This window comes from Watersipora subatra, chromosome 2, assembly GCF_963576615.1.
Source record: "Watersipora subatra chromosome 2, tzWatSuba1.1, whole genome shotgun sequence".
Lineage (NCBI taxonomy): Eukaryota > Metazoa > Bryozoa > Gymnolaemata > Cheilostomatida > Watersiporidae > Watersipora > Watersipora subatra.
Window position 1 is genome coordinate 13,688,767 of NC_088709.1, and position 16,385 is coordinate 13,705,151.

The 16,385-nt window shown below is 36.9% G+C and overlaps 2 protein-coding genes across 4 annotated transcripts; both read left to right on the forward strand.

Annotated features, from left to right (window-relative positions):
* Positions 1-2,047: 2,047 nt before the first annotated feature.
* LOC137387972 (octapeptide-repeat protein T2-like) lies at positions 2,048-2,518 on the forward strand. The gene has a single exon (XM_068074489.1). The coding sequence runs from the start codon at positions 2,048-2,050 to the stop codon at positions 2,516-2,518; it is 471 nt and encodes a 156-aa protein (XP_067930590.1).
* A 1,655-nt stretch (positions 2,519-4,173) lies between these two features.
* On the forward strand, positions 4,174-16,073 carry LOC137387615 (uncharacterized). 3 transcript variants are annotated; one of them, XM_068074086.1, is made up of 4 exons: positions 4,174-4,246; positions 10,972-11,376; positions 14,364-14,552; positions 15,015-16,073. In XM_068074086.1, the coding sequence occupies exons 2-4, from the start codon at positions 10,979-10,981 to the stop codon at positions 15,238-15,240; spliced, it is 813 nt and encodes a 270-aa protein (XP_067930187.1). In that variant the 5' UTR covers positions 4,174-4,246; positions 10,972-10,978; the 3' UTR covers positions 15,241-16,073. The 3 variants fall into 3 exon arrangements, with proteins under 3 accessions (XP_067930187.1, XP_067930189.1, XP_067930188.1); XM_068074088.1 differs by having other exon boundaries at positions 4,201-4,246; positions 10,975-11,376; XM_068074087.1 differs by lacking the exon at positions 4,174-4,246 and adding an exon at positions 6,757-6,975.
* The last annotated feature ends 312 nt before the right edge of the window (positions 16,074-16,385 follow it).

Below are 16,385 nucleotides of genomic sequence, written 5' to 3' on the forward strand. Positions count from 1 at the left end.
GTGAAAACCAGGAAGCTGTTGCTAAGTTTGAAGTTCAGCTAAATCCTTTACCCATCAACCTTAATGACAGACCTTATTCTGCCGTAAACACCTATTTGCTGATTATTATTGGTCTTTCGGCAGCGGCATCGATTATCTTCTTCGCCGTTCTTATGGTGAGAAGAATTAGACAAATGGAGCAGAACTTTACTGCTCAAAAATATGAGTCAAAGCATGTGATGACATCATCTTTGGCTAAACTAGATGAGGTGAATGACAGCGAAGATTATCCTGAGAAACTCACCCAGTCATAGCAGAAGCTGCGGTTGCTGCAGAGAATTGCAGAGAATTTTATGTGTCTTTAGAGAGAAGCCATTAGTCCTGAATACCAAATAACCTCTCATAGACATCCTGATATGATGTTGTCTCTCTGTGAAAACTTTCATAGATATAGCCTGAATAAATGTATATAATTCTATGTTTTCTTCAGCCTTCACTTGCCTTCTGAAAGTCTCCGCTTCGTTTACATAAAACAAGCTCACTTATACTAGATTTCCATACAGCGATGGAGTAGCAACACCTGGCTGGTCCAGTGCCGAAGCTGGGCCGACAAGCAGATCGTGTTTCCATAGAGCGCTATAGTAGGGCAATATTTGTGGGACACCGTATATTAAAGTGTCGCACAACTATCACCTTATATCATATAGCCGTTGATCGATAAGGCAGCTTTTAGGGCACAAAGATGGCGCATCGCACAGTTGTTTCGCTTGAGAGTGACATAACTGTTTCCATGATGACATTGGAGCGCCATATGCTGGTGTCTCTAAACTATCTCTCTATAGAAACTTAGTGATACTATAGAGTAGTTATTATAGAGTTGTGCTCTTTTTTCTTTACTAATAAAATTGCGCTCCATAATTTGACATCTGACGGATAAGAGATATCTTACTCAGTATAAGGTCTTTTTCTTCTAGGTTTGGTGCAATATTTAAATTTGTTTTTAAGCGAACTTGGTCTAAATGATAAAATGATCACAAATTGCAAAAACAAAGATAGAATTTGAAGCCTTATAAAGCGTAAATTTGACGCGTCTTACAAGCATAATTAGTTTAGAGACATGTTCCGTTTTACTTTTGTATCAATATAAATAAGGTCCTTAACGTACAACTTTAATCTGTTCTTGAAAAACTGTGTAACCTGGATTTCAGCGTGATTCAAAACATCCTGAATAAATTATTTTATATGCAAAGCACTGTACTTTAATGTATTGGTCAAGCAGCTGGCCAATGTTCATTGGTGTTTTACTGTTTTTAGATCGTTTGATGTTATCTATTTTCCCTTCCATAGTGATGGCCTTTCTCTTATTGATGCACTACCATCACAAGAACCTGTCTTATGCTTTGAAACCTTAACAGAAGGCAAAATGCCGGAAATAAGATCAAACACAAGAAACAGACAAAAAGGCAACTAACACAAAAAAGAGAACCTGGGTAGCAAAACGGTGATTAATATTATAAATCAAATCATTAATATCATATACGTGTCATATATTAATTATTATATCATTAATACCATTAATATTTTACATTTTTATGGGTGTTGTTCATCACCTCGAAACAGCGTGAATTGAAACCATTGCAACTCGTGGACTCCCTGTATCACTGTCACTTTAGCAAGATTTGTTATCTTCTGCTCAGATTAATTATTTCAATGCATTCTTACTTAGGTATACTGGGCTGTAGTCCTAACAGCCTTATCATAAGGAGCTGAAACCTGAACATTGTACCAGATTCAAATGAAGAGACTGCATGCAGTCATGATGAGACATCTTGGCAGCATAGTGAATATCACCAGAAAAGATTAGACCAAAGACACTGAAATTCTAAAACGGGCTGGCCTCTTATCCATGGTGGACATCCAGATAACAAAAGAAAGATCTAAGATGGCTGCAACACGTGCACAAAATGGGTCATGTGTGATTACCAAGACCATCGTTGTATTCGCAACTCTACAGAGAAAAAAAGAATCAGGGTAAAAAATACCGACTGCGAGAAAGGGGGAAAGAGAGATGGGGAAAGAAAGGGTGAAAAAGAGGGGAAAAGAGAGCGTGAAAAAGAGGGGAAAAGAGAATGTGAAAAAGAGGAGGAAAGAGAAGGTGAAAAATAGGGGGGGAAAGAGGGTGAAAAAGAGGGGGAAAGAGAGGGTGAAAAAGAGGGGGAAAGAGAGGGTGAAAAAGAGGAGGAAAGAGATGGTGAAAAAGAGGGGGAAAGAGAGGGTGAAAAAGAGGGGGAAAGAGAGGGTGAAAAAGAGGAGGAAAGAGAAGGTGAAAAAGAGGGGGAAAGAGAGGGTGAAAAAGAAGGGGAAAGAGATGGTGAAAAAGAGGGGGAAAGAGAGGGTGAAAAAGAGGGGGAAAGAGAAGGTGAAAAAGAGGAGGAAAGAGAGGGTGAAAAAGAAGGGGAAAGAGAGGGTGAAAAAGAGGGGGAAAAAGAGGGTGAAAAAGAGGGGGATAGAGAGGGTGAAAAAGAGAGAGAGAGGGTGAAAAAGAGCGAGAGAGAGAGAGAGGGGGAGAGAGAGAGAGGGAGGGTGAGAGAGGGAGAAAGAGAGGGAGAGAGAGAGGGAGAGGGCGAGAGAGGGCGAGAGAGAGAGAGAGGGAGAGAAAGGGAGAGAAGGAGGGAGGAGAGGGAGGGAGAGAGAGCGAGAGAGGAAGTGAGAGAGGGAGAAGGAGAGAGGGAGAAAGAGAAGGAGAGAGAGAGAAGGAGAGAGAAGGAGAGAGAGAAGGAGAGAGAGAGAGAGAGAGAGAAGGAGAGAGAGAGAAGAAGAGAGAGAGAGAGGGAGAGAGAGGGAGAGAGAGGAAGAGAGAGGGAGAGAGAGAAGGAAAGAGAGAAGGAGAGAGAGAAGGAGAGAGAGAGAAAGGGAGAGGGAAAGAGAAGGAAAGAGAGAGGGAGGGAGAGAGAGGGAGAGAGAGAGGGAGAGAGAGGGAGAGAGAGAGGGAGAGAGAGAAAGAGAGAGAGAGAAGGACAGAGAGAGAAGGACAGAGAGAGAGGGAGAGAGAAAAAGAAAGAGAGAGAAAAAGAAAGAGAGAGAAAAAGAAAGAGAGAGAAAAAGAAAGAGAGAGAAAAAGAAAGAGAGAGAAAAAGAAAGAAAGGGAGGCTAGTGGCAACTAGCAATTTGGCGTGCCATCATTACAGCTTGGTGCTGCATAACAAATTTTTGTTGTTTTGCTCACATGAAACATAAATTACAAGTAATCTAAGGACTCAGAATAATATGACCTGCAAACATACATGTGCAATAAGCATCTTACAAACACAAAAAGTGGTCAATATGAATGTAGATGAAATTTTAAAAATATCATCTATTGATAATTTTAATAATTTCCCAAGGTACACCTGAAGGTCTCGTATGGCTCTCATTTAAAATCACTGAACTAGGCCTTTGGTTCAGCTCAGTTCTCGACTGTTACATATTTGAGATACTATAACCAGACAACCAATACTTTACAATGATTACCTTCAATTCCAATACAATTACCCTCTCTACATAACCCTTTCGTTAGTTACATCTGACAATCTCACCTACAGATGGGGAGTTTCTTTCTCATGAAATATAATTATAGATTATATTTATTTTGCCTGCAAATAGTAAATTTTTGCCCGTAAATAATATTATATATATATATATTTCTTTATTGAATTACACAAAGAGCCTCTTTTTGCAGACAGAGGAAAGACCTTAACAGTATTTAAAAATATAGATATAAATGTAATAAAGGGATAAATGATAATGACAGATTGTCTTCTTAAAATATTCTTGAATTTGCGCGTCAGTGTAGATTGCGGTGCCCGGTCCCAAGACCCACCGAGACAAGCCTGCAGCGCAGCAAGGTCCAATACGGGAGGGCACGAGACCAACAAACGACGAGGGTCGAACCATTGCACTGACCATTGCAATAATATTATATTTTATATTAATGTTATTTCAATAAAGATTAACTAACTAACTTACAACGATAAGCACTACTTTGTCTTTATATTTCTGACTTGACTTTTTGCTTTGACTGAGACCAAAGAGAAATACATAAATTATCATTCTTATTATTGATTTTGAGCTGTAGAGGATTGCACGAATTTCCGAATCGGTTAACGACAGCGATTAGGTGGGCGCGATTATGACATCCGGAAAAAGACGAAAAAGGCGAGAACGAGAGTGATGTTATCGATAATTGAGCGCTCTATCCAGGCCCATTTGGAGGAATACCGTGTCTAAGGTGAGCTTCATAACGGTATATTCCACATGGTGTCAGGATCGACCCTGCGTACAAAGTTAGGGAACATATCTTTGTGCAGTTTTAAAACATGATTTTTAAAAATGTGGCCTTTCTATAATGTTGAAAAATATTCGTTGAAATCTGCCATTGAAGGCCTGTTTGATATGATCCGTTGTAGTCTTGACGTTAGTAGGATCAGATAGTTTACGGGTTTGAAAATTTGCCGGATTTGTTCCTAATTAGGAAAATCAGCAGGTGTGATATTAATAGCAGCTGACGCTGAATCAAAGCTTGCAAAATTTGTGAACGCGCTCAAGTTTTTGTGTGGTTACCAGACCTACCAACCCAAGAGTGGGGCAATGCGTGAGATTTGGTTTTGGGGCAATTGATGTATCAATGATAGTATATATAAAATTGGACAAAAATGTCGCGCATTTCTCACCCATTTTCATTTCTTCTTTGGGGTGATTGCGTGAGTCTCACGCCCAATGCGTGAGAGTTGGCAGGTATGGTGGTTATCTAGCCTTAGTATAGAAAATTTTTAAACGACCAGTTTAATGTGTACAGCTGAGTGATGTTATATAAGCGATTCGTTCTTTAAAAACAAACAGTTCACGTTTGATCTTGAATATGAAAACAAAGAAACTACAATGGCTGACTGCATTAAAATGTTTCATGCTTTCTTTAAACCTGTAAAGAACTTGATTTTTGATAGGTCGGTCCGTACTGCATATACATAATTCTTCAAAGGGATTGTCTGCTTGTTTGGAGAATATAGCATTGAATTAGACCCAAAGGTAACACCAATGTCAGAATAGCATTGTCATTGTGTGATGATCTGTTAGAAAAAACTAGTCTCTTAGTGATGCTCGGATCATACTTTGGCTAGATGGAAAATTGATGGTAAACTGAGACTGTGAATTGACCCAACAAATCTAAATAAGTCCATCTGTCGTAACCACTTTTGTATGCCCTCATTGGAAGCTGTTTTACCCAAGTTGGATGACGCCAAGATATTTTACCTTCGTGATCCCAAAAATGACTTCCTCTAGGTCAAGCTAGGCAACGGATCAAATGACAAGACTTCGTTCTGGTTTTCTTTTAAGAAATACAATAAAGACTCCGAATGTCGTGTGGTCTGTCATTATGCCCCGACAAATTTCAGCGCAGACTTAACATTGCTTTGCCTGGTTTGGAGTGATGATCGTGGCTGATGACATTCTAATATATGACAAGTGGAAAACAACAGAAGAAGCTACAATGGTTACGATCGAAAATCAAAATTTCTCTAAACCTTTGGAGAGAGCCGAGAAAGTCAACTTGAAGTTGAACAAAGATAACTGCCAGTTTTTTAAAGGGGCTCACGTACTTTAAAACCTTAGTTTGAAACGATATGTTTGCTACAGTCAAAACTGGCTTTTGATGTGCAATAGAACAGGAGTTATGAGCGTCGATCCATTGTAAACTAAGTTCAGATTACCGCAATCATGCTATCAAATAATACGGTATACTATAAATCTTCAAATTTATAAGTTTTATAAGAATAATATCAGTCTATTAGATGCTACCAATATATATTCGAGAACAAATAACATATGCATACAGTAATTATAATACAGGCAGAAGCAAAAAATAATAATTTTGAAACAAAAATATTTGCGTCGTTTGTTCCACAGGTTGCGTGTCGATTGTTGCTTTCATATGGAGCCATTTCATCATTTTCTAGCTGTTCAATACCTTCCACAGTGTCTGCTGACTTGAATTCTTCTTTTCCGCTGCTGAACTAGCTGATATTAGCATCCAAACAAGTTTTTTAGCAGAACAATGCTTTTATGCGTTGCTATCTGGAAAACTTTTAACTATAACTATAGTTAATAGGTCTAGGACAAGTGGAACAAGCTGGCATACCACTTTCGTATACCACTACCCTATTATCTATAACTATAGTTAATAGGTCTATACTTTTTGTGAAAGTATTAATAAACTTTTAGCCGGATGTGTGCCTATCACAAGTCATTCAAAGCATCGTAGTTGCTAAAATGTTTTTTACATGCGTTTAAGTATCAACACCACATTAAAACAAGGAACTATTATTAGCCTGATACAGTTACTATTTATTTCTATGGCATCGCAATCAAAGACTGACGAAAAAACCTGGAAACTTGGAGTTTGAAAGCGGACTTGGACACGAACAGAAGCAGCGAACAAATTAATTGTTATTGATGTAATCGAGTCATTATTAGCACATTTTTGTAGACACTTTTCTACTGATCACTTGCTGTTATGGGTTCATAAATATTAAAAATGCCAAATAGTTGCAGTCAAATAGAAGTTACGTTCAAATAGAAGTGTCCTTCAATTAAAGGGTGCCGCTCTATTTTTCAACCCTTCTATCATAGTGGCACTCAAATAGAGGTGGTGTTCAAATAAAGGTGTTGTTCAAATACAGGTTTTACGGTATATCGAACACATCATTTTTTAGGATAAAGTAAAGAAAAACCCAAACAACACCCAGACAATTCGAGCGGCGTCAACTCCGAAAGACAGTGGTGATGTAGTTCACCGACTCCTCAGTCACATCAACTATTTATCGAAACTCAGACCGAGCTGTACTTTAAAAACTGAGCATCGACAAAAGCTACTGGACATTTTAAAAATGTTCATGAATGGAAAACAATCAGGAATGTTTGAGGGGTCTTTCTAACCCCTCAAACAACTCACACTTTCAGGCACTTATCTCCAATACCTCAGCTTCAACAGACTCTTGACTAACCAGTGTGATGCCAGTTCTGAAGGTCTATCACAGGGGTCAGGAACCTTGTTGACGGAAAGAGCCAAAAAAACCCGCACGTTTTGAAATTTAATTCTAGGAGAGCCATATATATTTTGAATCTCGAAAACATAAAATGGAAAAGGAAGATTAAAATGTCTAGTATGTTTGATCAATTTTAGCATATAAGTAAACTGGATTTATTTTTAATAGCAATGTTCAAATAACATTTTTTTCTTTTAGTCCTCTTTTGGTTTGAAGCATTTAACTTTTGATCTAAAAATGACTCGTGCGGTCTCTGTGCGGCCTGAACAGAGCGGAGTACAGAAAGCACTAAAAGCTCTTTGCTGCACGCTTCCATCAAGAAGTTGCAAATGAAAATATATTTCTATTAAATGGACATTATTTTTTATTTTGTTTATTGTTACTGTAATTTCAGTATAATTTGCGTTATTATGTTAATTTAATTGACAGCAAAATTATGGATTATTTTTTCCACTAATTTATCAAAGAGCTAGATGCAATCATCAAAAGAGCCACATATGGCTCGAGAGCCATAGGTTCCCTACCCCTGGTCTAGGAGCTGTCCCGATTCACTATGGCAGGCCAATAGCATTTGCATCACTGAAAGTGAAAAACTATGTACCTATCGAACTAGAGCTGCTTGTGATTGTCTTGGCAATGCAAAGATCTGATCAGTATGTATTTGGCAACTTGGATGTGAACCCACACATTGATCACAAGTCATTGATATTCATTTGGAATTGATCAATACTGAAAGGGCACAACCAACTGCAGTCGACGCTTTTTGTCCTACAGAGATATCCAGCAAGTTTCCTATACTGACCAGGGAGTCAGCAAATCACTGCAGAAATGCTGTCAAGAAATCCAATGCACTCATCTAGGGTAAATGACATCCCATCAGAATAGATTTTTCAATTTGAGTCATTCTTGCCCAACCCTTTCCAAAACTCACCAGTAAACACCGAAACCTAAATCAACATACAGCAAGCAACATTTGGGAAATTGATAACCTAGGAGCAGTCAATCAGCTGATGATAGGTGGCTGGCCTAATAAACCCAGACAGCTCAAAGAAGAGCTGGGAGCATACTTTCATCGTTGACTTGGATGGAATCACCTACAAGCGTTCTCAACTAGTGATACAGAGGTCATATCGAGCAACAATCCTTCAGAAACTGCATACAAATCACCAAGATACAGCAGTTACTCTTAGAAGGGGCAGATGTTGCAGCTATTAGTCTGAGATCAAACTTTGTGTAGACCAATGTGTAATTGTGCTGTAGATTCTCCTTTGCAAGTCAAGGAAATCTTACAAGATCATGACATACCTGTAGTCTCTTGGATGAAAGTATGAGTAGACCTATCCACACACAATGTGGTAATTGTGGAGTACTTCAGTGAATATATCAATATGAAATGCTCAGAGAAAGGACAACACTAGCTGTTATAAAAGCATATGAAGAAGTATTTTCTCTCTCTGGTGTCTCGAATGTTGCTCAATCCTGCAATGGACCTCAATTTGCTTCAAATGAGTTTACAAAGTTTGGCCAAAGCTGGGATTCTAACACACCGCTAGCTCTCCTGGACATGGTCAGTTAAATGGAAAAACCGATTCAGCGGTGAAAATATTGATGATGTAGCTAAGTTCTATACAGATTTGAGAGGAGTTTGTGACTGACGCAAACTTTTTTATCCAAAGTTAATCATGTAAAAACTACAAGCAAATTGTGCATATATGATAAAAAAGCATTAGCAGATAACATTTTATCATGTATTCAAATTTTAAATTAGTTATACATGAAATACATACAAGTTTGACATCATTTTTTAGGCCGTTATAAAGGATAGCATTGGTAGAGGTTAGGGATAACATTTGTAGTTTGGAAAGATGTAATCGACTATTGTTGGAGTTGTCCCACCGATAGCGATAGCTATTGAATTATCAATGAGCAAACAGAGTTCACCGATAGTTATCACGGGATTTCACAACTGGGAAAACTATTGTATTATTGAGAAGATAACTTCATTAGCCAGATGACCACATGTGCCTGAAAAGATCGAGGATTGTGGGAAGCGATGGGAAAAGGAAAAGCTGCAGAAAAAACTCTGCAGAAGAAACAACAAAAACTATCTGCAAAACAATCGGATTATATTGTTTTTTGTTATTCGATAACGATATATAAATTTTGGATGCTTTGATAGGCTAAAAATGGCAACATATTCATATCGAGAAGACAACTATCGACTATCGCAGTCGACTATCGAGCTATCGTGCAACCCTAGTAGACGTAGTGAAAGAAGTTTGTTAGGTCACAGACGTTAATAGCAACTGGCACACAAATTATTGCTCAAGTGTAGTCAGTGATTGGCAGATTAACGAGAGATTATATTATTATTTCAATTACAGATATGAGGTGCTACTCATGCATTACAAAAAATGATAATTCGTGATTATAGGTAATAAACTCCATAGTGAACAGCAACAAGTAATATTAATATTGATATTATTCGCTATCATGATTGAAACTTTGTACAACAACTCACGTCTGCATCAGTGCAGGAATATTCATCTAGGTAAAAACAACATAAGCATCAATAACGATGGCAAGTCTATGAATATCCGCAAATAGCAGGCGATGTGTATAGTGAAAGTTACTAGGACTTCTGTTCATGTGTTTTTAATTTGTAAATTTTTAGTGTTCTGCGTACAAAAATAATTTAGTCTAATGTTCCTTGCTAGTCTGCACAACAATTGTCTTCACGTCCATTCTGTCGTTCCACTGCCATAGCATTGATAAGCAGTCGAGGTTTTGCAGCTAAGTCATTGACATGACGATAGGTAGCAAATTACGCGCAGTAATATAATGAGATATGAGTTCAATATTGGCCCAGCAACAAGAAGATGTGGAAAGCATTGAAATATATGAAACTAGAGCATTTTGCTGAAACTATAAACGTGCTGTTGAGTAATATACTTACATTTGCTATAAAAAAGGAGAAACAACAAATCTTGTACTAACGTATTGAAACTAACTAATTTTACAGTTTACTTGTGAGATACAGGCGTAAACAGTGTCACTCGTAGCTTAGAGCTCTTGTCTTCATTGTCTATTCTGTACAGCTTCCTTTGACATGATATGAAAATTTATAGTACTTTACCTAATATAACAGCTGTACTAATAATAGTACAGAGTTTCTATACTTTGTTTGTGACAGCCATGGAGTACAGCCCACTGTACTACTAATAATAGGTGTACTTCTACTATTAGATTTTTATTTTGTACTTTTGTACCTAATTAAGTTATTTATTTAAAAAACACCAATTTTGTTGCGATTACAATCAATCATTGTATTAGTTTATTCAGCTGGTTTACTAATCAAACAGTCATTTCAACTGACTGGTATTTTTCCTCTTATAGAAGAGTAATTGTAGTGGTGGATTTTTTAAATAATTTGATTCATTTTTATCTTGAAACTTTTTAGTTTTACCTAGGCCTACTTTTTACTGAGTGATAGGTTATAGGCCCTGTTTAAAGTGTAGCATAATTTTTTAGCTAAAACCACAAATAAAAAGAAATTGTGGATTAAAATTTGTTTAGTTCCACATTGATCTCTAATATTGATACTTGAGATTTTTTAATGTGTGAGCAATATGATGCCTTTTAGAAATAAATAGATTACAAGAGTTTGGTTAAGACTTGTTGTTATTCTAACATAGTACATAGGTTACTTAATAAAAAGAATGCCTGTGTCTTAACGTTCTACTTGATGCAATGGAATAAAACTCATTATTTATAGCGAACATTATGTAATAAAAATAAAATAAACCGTTTGATGCATAGTCAAATTTTTTCCTAGTTTTCACTAATTTACTTCAATAATTTCCTTTTTTCGATTTGCTAAGACCGCATAAATGGCATCATTTCATTGTAGCAGTGAAATGTCTTCCAGTCGGCATAGTGTTCTTTTCTGCGCTGTTGGTAATTGTGAAGAGATAAAGCATCTATTCGCTTGGCCTCGTGGACAGAGCTCAACAGATGCGCAGCGGGCTAAGTGGACAGCATTTGTGAAGAAGCATGTAGCAGATTTTCAGTATAGGACTTCATCTAGAATTTGCTTCAGGCATTTCACCAAGGAATGTTTCAGCAACTACTACCAATACAAATACCTGACAGAAGAAAGTGTCCGTCTTATATTAAAGAAGCAGTCAGACATCATTCCCTCGTGCGGCGCCTCTACTGCAACTGATTCTATTGGTACCTCAAGGAAGGAACCGTCAACTCCCCCTTTGCCCGCAAGAGAGCGTAGAGCAGTAATTCGGGAATTACTTCGTAAACCGTAAGTGATATAAAATGCGTTGAAGCCCAGTAGGCCCACTAGGAACACTTGCATTTTCGCTAATAATTTGATGAGCTTTCGATTTGTAAATATAAAAAATCAATTGTTTTGCAGAAAAAATTTTTTTTGCTCATGATCTATACGTGCCGATGAAAAAAAATTCTTTTTTTTATTGAAAACACTTTGCATGGTTTCTGATGTTACTTTTTCTTTACTAAATACTCTTTTTGGACAACCAGCCTGTTAAAAAAATTTTTGAGTTGAGCAGCTCATAACTTGTTCTTGTTTTCACTGCAGTCGGTAGGGTGATATTTGTTGATTTGTACAAAAACCATATGAATACAATAATTACTAGGAATAAATCAGTAAGGTAGGACAACCCTTGTGTTGTCCCAGCTAGAGCTTGCAGTAATAGTTTTAATGTTTTGTGTTAGAATGATAGCAAAGAAAAAATTCGCATTTTTTGCTAAAAAACTGGTAGGGTTACATTATTATTTAGAAACAATATCAGAAACTTGATTGTCGTGTTAAATTGGACCATTTGAGACATTTTCTTTTATCTGCTTGCAACTACTAGTCAATACTAAAACTAGACATTACTAAAATTATTGTTATGTACATTAATCAGGAGGTGATGCTGGTGGAACAACAAAACCTATGTGCAAGAGAGCATGTAGGCCTAAATTAGTTAAATAGGCACTTTGTCCGATATTGGCTAGTTCTGGTCATGAGAAAGTTTGCTTCGTGTTTTACACTTTTTCCATAAATAGCAATGACACAAACTAGTTTTGCTGTTTCAAATCAGACTCTTCCCTGTTTGCACTCATTTATTGATTCAGATTGGTTGCAAAGGTCAATACATAATACTTTGGCCTCTTTTAAGTATAGATTCAATCGCACGCTTCTTAGATGATGGTTTTTCTCATTGTATCCAGATCTACAGTTTTTATATACACAGCCGTTTTTTGAAAATAGACCCATTTGGACTTATTGCAGTATTTTCTAGAGGTGAAGGACTTTGCGTCGGACACTACGCCTGGTCTTTACTAACTGTGGAAAAGTAGCCTTTCCATAGAGCTAGCAGAAAAACGTTGCGTTGCGTGGTCATTTTTATGAAATGTAATTTATACACGGTTTACTTTTCCACTTTATTCATCAATCACATCGTATTCTACAATAATTTCTTGTACAACCAACAATTTAGTCTGATTATAAAATCATAATTTTTAATGACATAACACTTAAAATAGTATTTCCACATGTGAATATAAGACAGTACTTGCTTATGGACAATATTCTTTGTTTTTTTTTTCTCCTGGTGCTTAAAAATAGATACTTTGGATCTCCAAATTTTGAACATCTGACATCCAACTAACCATGAGAGAAGCATGGATCTTTTAAATGTAGTCCAGTGACTCAGTGATAAAGAGGGTTTGTCCTTGACAGTTAGTCAAGTGACAAACTGTCTGTCAGTGGCAGAGATGGCTTGTCACTTGACAGTTAAGTGACAAACTGCCTCTCAGCGGCAGAGATGGTTTGTCACTTGACAGTTAGTCAAGTGTGTCAGGAATCATAACATACAGTTTTGACAGTTAGTCAAGTGACAAACTGTCTGTCAGTGAGAGAGAGGGTTTGTCACTTCACAGTTAGTCAAGTGACAAACTGTCTGTCTGTGGCAGAGATGGTTTGTCACTTGACAGTTAGTCAATTGACCAACTGTCTGTCAGTAGCAGAGAGGGTTTGTCCTTGAGGCTTACCTATTTATGGACTTGACTAAGCTGCCGCTAATAGGAGTTCTAATCTTTTGAACGTGAAGGGACCATCTGAAGGGATAAGACATCCTATCATAAGAGAAGTTCTTGGATTAAATACTTCTGCTCCTTTCCCACGTGAGGGGTGGATAGAGATGTCTCAGGTGAAAATATTGGACAGCGTTGCACTGTATATTACCATCTTCCTACGTTGGAGTCCAAGATACATGCATTACTGTTTGAAATGTTTCATTTAAATCAATCAACTGTAACCTGAGTTATGATTCCTGTTAATCAATAAGTCATAAGCTACCAGAAGGTGTCTAGCCCAGTCCATCATGCACCTCAATATGTTTAAACCATATGTACATAGACATACATGTATATAGAAGTTTCTTTTCAAGGTCTTCTACACCAGAGACTACCATTCTTTTACTCATTTTTTTTCTGCTTCATATACAGAGTTGGAAAAAATCTTGCCGGGGCGGTTTAAACCGCTGGCAAAAATCTGGTTTAAACCGGCTGGCAGAAGTTCAGCTGGCTAAAATTATCTGGCGGAAATCGGCCAACAATAGCAATGTACTCATAAGACAGATATTGAATGAACGATTTTCTAAACTGCACACTGTAACATTTTAAAGTTTTTATAGATTTCTCTCAAACTCTAGTTTAAAGCGGAAAGCATTCACTCATATCTTTAGAATGTTGGTCTGCAAAGACTACACTCATGCTTTGAACTGTTCCATTGAGTCACTAATTCTGGTTCTCAGGCTTGGGTTCAAAACATGATTTATAACTGATTTTGTTACAATGTCGACCCACACAAACTAACTGTCTATTAGTATGATTATTACAATTTTTAAAAAAAGAAGACTATTTTGTTACATATTTATAAACTTTTACTTAACGAGTAAATGAACTCAATGAAACTACTTTGCTTTTTAGCTTATCATGTAAAATATGTTCTGTTAATTGGATTAAATTTATGTGCAATAAATAATGCAAAATAATACTTGTCAATTACTGCCGATTTTTTCCATCTTTTCCCAGTTTTTACCATTTTTGCCAGCCGGCAGAAATTAATTTTGCCCTGGCAAAATACCAACCCCTGTTTACATCCGACAAAAACCTTTAATTACATAAGGACAATCATATAAAGTTAATTTTTGCTTCCTTATAAGTGTGCTTCATTTTAGCTTTAAACTTTAACGCATCTGTCTTGTTTACTTATTGCAGTATTCCTTTAGTACCTAGGACTGTTACTTGCCCCCCTCGACCAAAGTCTAAAAAACGAGTTCACAGTCCTCAGCCTGCCGAGGCCTATCAACCTGTAAAGCCTTTGATGGTTGACAAAGGGACACAACTTCGAAAATGTCTTCACCGCCCGAAGTATCGCTCGGTTGCGATCCAGACTGATCCAAAACGGTGAGTAAAGTTTGCTTGTTTCATATGATTGGCAATGATTTCTTTTTATAGCCTATATTGTGTGTGTTCATTTCATCAATTACTAAACATAACATTGAACAAAAAAATACAAATAGTTAAAATATTGATTAAATGAAAAAAAAAGTAAAAGCCTTATTCCTACATATTGAGGTATGATGAGGCCTACATGTGCACTAGCACTGCTGCTAGTCGAGGTGCCGGGCCACAGGGGTTGGCATTACTCTGCTATTAAGACAGCATTTCACCAAAATTAGAAAAGTAGACCAATCTATAAATTAATTCAAGTTTAACAAGTGGCTCTTTAAAGCTACTAAATGTTGAAATTTTAAGTACGTCTATCGGGAGACTCTTCCGTTGTGATGGAACTCTATATTCTGTGGTTTTCTGACCGGCATCAGTATAATTAATATATATTGATATTATGTAAACATTTATTCATAGGACTGGTCTTCCAGAAACGGCTCCGACTAAGAGGAGAGGGCCAGTAGTTAAAGCAGCGTGGTCCATTCCTGCCTCATCCGAGCAATTACCACATAGTTGTGTAATTATAAAGAGAGAAACTGATTTTGAGGTGCATATAGTTGATGAAAAATCATCAGAATTAATAGCAAGCGAAAGTCTACACGAAGATGGTGAGAATACCGGAATTCATGGTGAAGACTGCTGAACACTGCTTACGAGAAGGTGAATGTGATGATGAGATGATTTCTGTGGTTGGAGTTACAAAGCATCCGATGTGAACCAAACTTTAGGCAACTAGTGACTCTCTTTATAAATATTTAAAATTATCAACACTTTACTAAAGAGGGAGCAACTCCCATTAAAACATTTCTAATTTACTACGTCCTGTGACTATCAAATTATAGTACATTAATACCATTTGAAGAGTTGTCTCATCGCTGTAAAAGTAGAAGTAAATTTGTCTCTTCTAAAATTGGCAGTGAAACATCGACTATCGAATCAACTTGTACTAGCACACATCCTTGACCCCTTAATTGACCTAAACATTGTTGTTTTATGTCATATAGATAGATGAATAACCCATAAAAATGCTCATAAAGATACAAGCAGTATGGCTGTTAAAAAGATTGAGCGCAGGGCAAAACAGTTAGCGAAGAAATATGCTCAAAAGCATTGCTTGAGATTATGAGCATGCATCCTTTACCTTTTCAGAGTAGCGTGAATATTATGGGCCGGCATATTTGTCTGAATCTGTAGTAAAACATTCTATCAGATTTTTGTAAACATTCGAAGCTTCGTTTATAAACTGTAGATTTTTTGTTGTCTTGTCTTTTATGTCAGTTGTTGTGTTTCTGTTGATTATTTGAAAGGTAAAGCGTGGCTTGGCCGACTATAATATTATTGTAACCATATTATTTTTTACGCTAATGCAATAGCCTAGTACCTGTTCACGAGGTTGTTGAATTGAAACATATCTCCTTTACTCTGAGGTATTAGATGGCATAGTTAATATTTTAAATATAGCTGTTCATACAGAAATAGTGAGTACCTCCAGAAGCTGTGCACAATAGTCTAAGTTTACCATAAATGAGCTATTCATAGAGCTATTCATAAAAAGCTCTTGAAAGATTTCTTTTGAATTTCCTGTTGATAAAAGTATAAATCAAAAGGGAAAGCAAAATATAGTTGCAAATGTCCTATTGTCCTCTTAAATGGTGCTTATTATGTGTCTTACAAACACTCAACAAATTACTGAGCAACCTTCAAACAACAATTGAGTGTTTGATTCCCAAAAAGGCCATTTGTGGCGACGTAGAATATCATCCAACCTTAGACGGCTCTCTGCAACTG

Bases quoted from the DNA above. Each gene is read 5' to 3' on its own strand.
- LOC137387972 (XM_068074489.1), top strand. From the start codon at position 2,048: ATGGGGAAAGAAAGGGTGAAAAAGAGGGGAAAAGAGAGCGTGAAAAAG.
- LOC137387615 (XM_068074086.1), top strand. From the start codon at position 10,979: ATGTCTTCCAGTCGGCATAGTGTTCTTTTCTGCGCTGTTGGTAATTGT. The intron at 11,377-14,363 runs GTAAGTGATATA...TACTTATTGCAG, and splicing joins CGGGAATTACTTCGTAAACC to TATTCCTTTAGTACCTAGGA. The intron at 14,553-15,014 runs GTGAGTAAAGTT...ATTTATTCATAG, and splicing joins ATCCAGACTGATCCAAAACG to GACTGGTCTTCCAGAAACGG.